This window comes from Penaeus monodon, chromosome 31, assembly GCF_015228065.2.
Source record: "Penaeus monodon isolate SGIC_2016 chromosome 31, NSTDA_Pmon_1, whole genome shotgun sequence".
NCBI classification, from domain to species: domain Eukaryota; kingdom Metazoa; phylum Arthropoda; class Malacostraca; order Decapoda; family Penaeidae; genus Penaeus; species Penaeus monodon.
The window spans coordinates 30,306,875-30,307,077 of NC_051416.1; the positions used below are offsets into that span (position 1 = coordinate 30,306,875).

At 54.7% G+C, this 203-nt stretch overlaps 1 protein-coding gene across 1 annotated transcript in view; it reads left to right on the plus strand.

The window, feature by feature from the left end:
* Positions 1-203, plus strand: part of LOC119592949 — a 10,856-nt gene that overhangs the window by 4,071 nt on the left and 6,582 nt on the right. The window contains exon 3 of the mRNA XM_037941841.1: positions 15-123. Coding sequence (XP_037797769.1) covers positions 15-123 — 109 coding nt within the window. The remainder of the gene's footprint in view (positions 1-14; positions 124-203) is intronic.

Genomic DNA, 203 nt, shown 5'->3' on the forward strand with positions numbered 1-203 from the left:
CATTGCCCTCGCAGGTCTAAAGATGCCCGTGTACAAGGGACAGCTGGCGAGGGAGGAAGGAGAAGGCGAAGGGGAGCAGATCCTCCACGTCTTTGACTACGGCGCGGACGAGGCAGAGGAAAGGTACGCAGGTCGAGGCTGGGGACCCTTTTAGCTATGCTGGGAAATAAGAGTTTTTTATTGTGCATTGCGAGAGTATATCC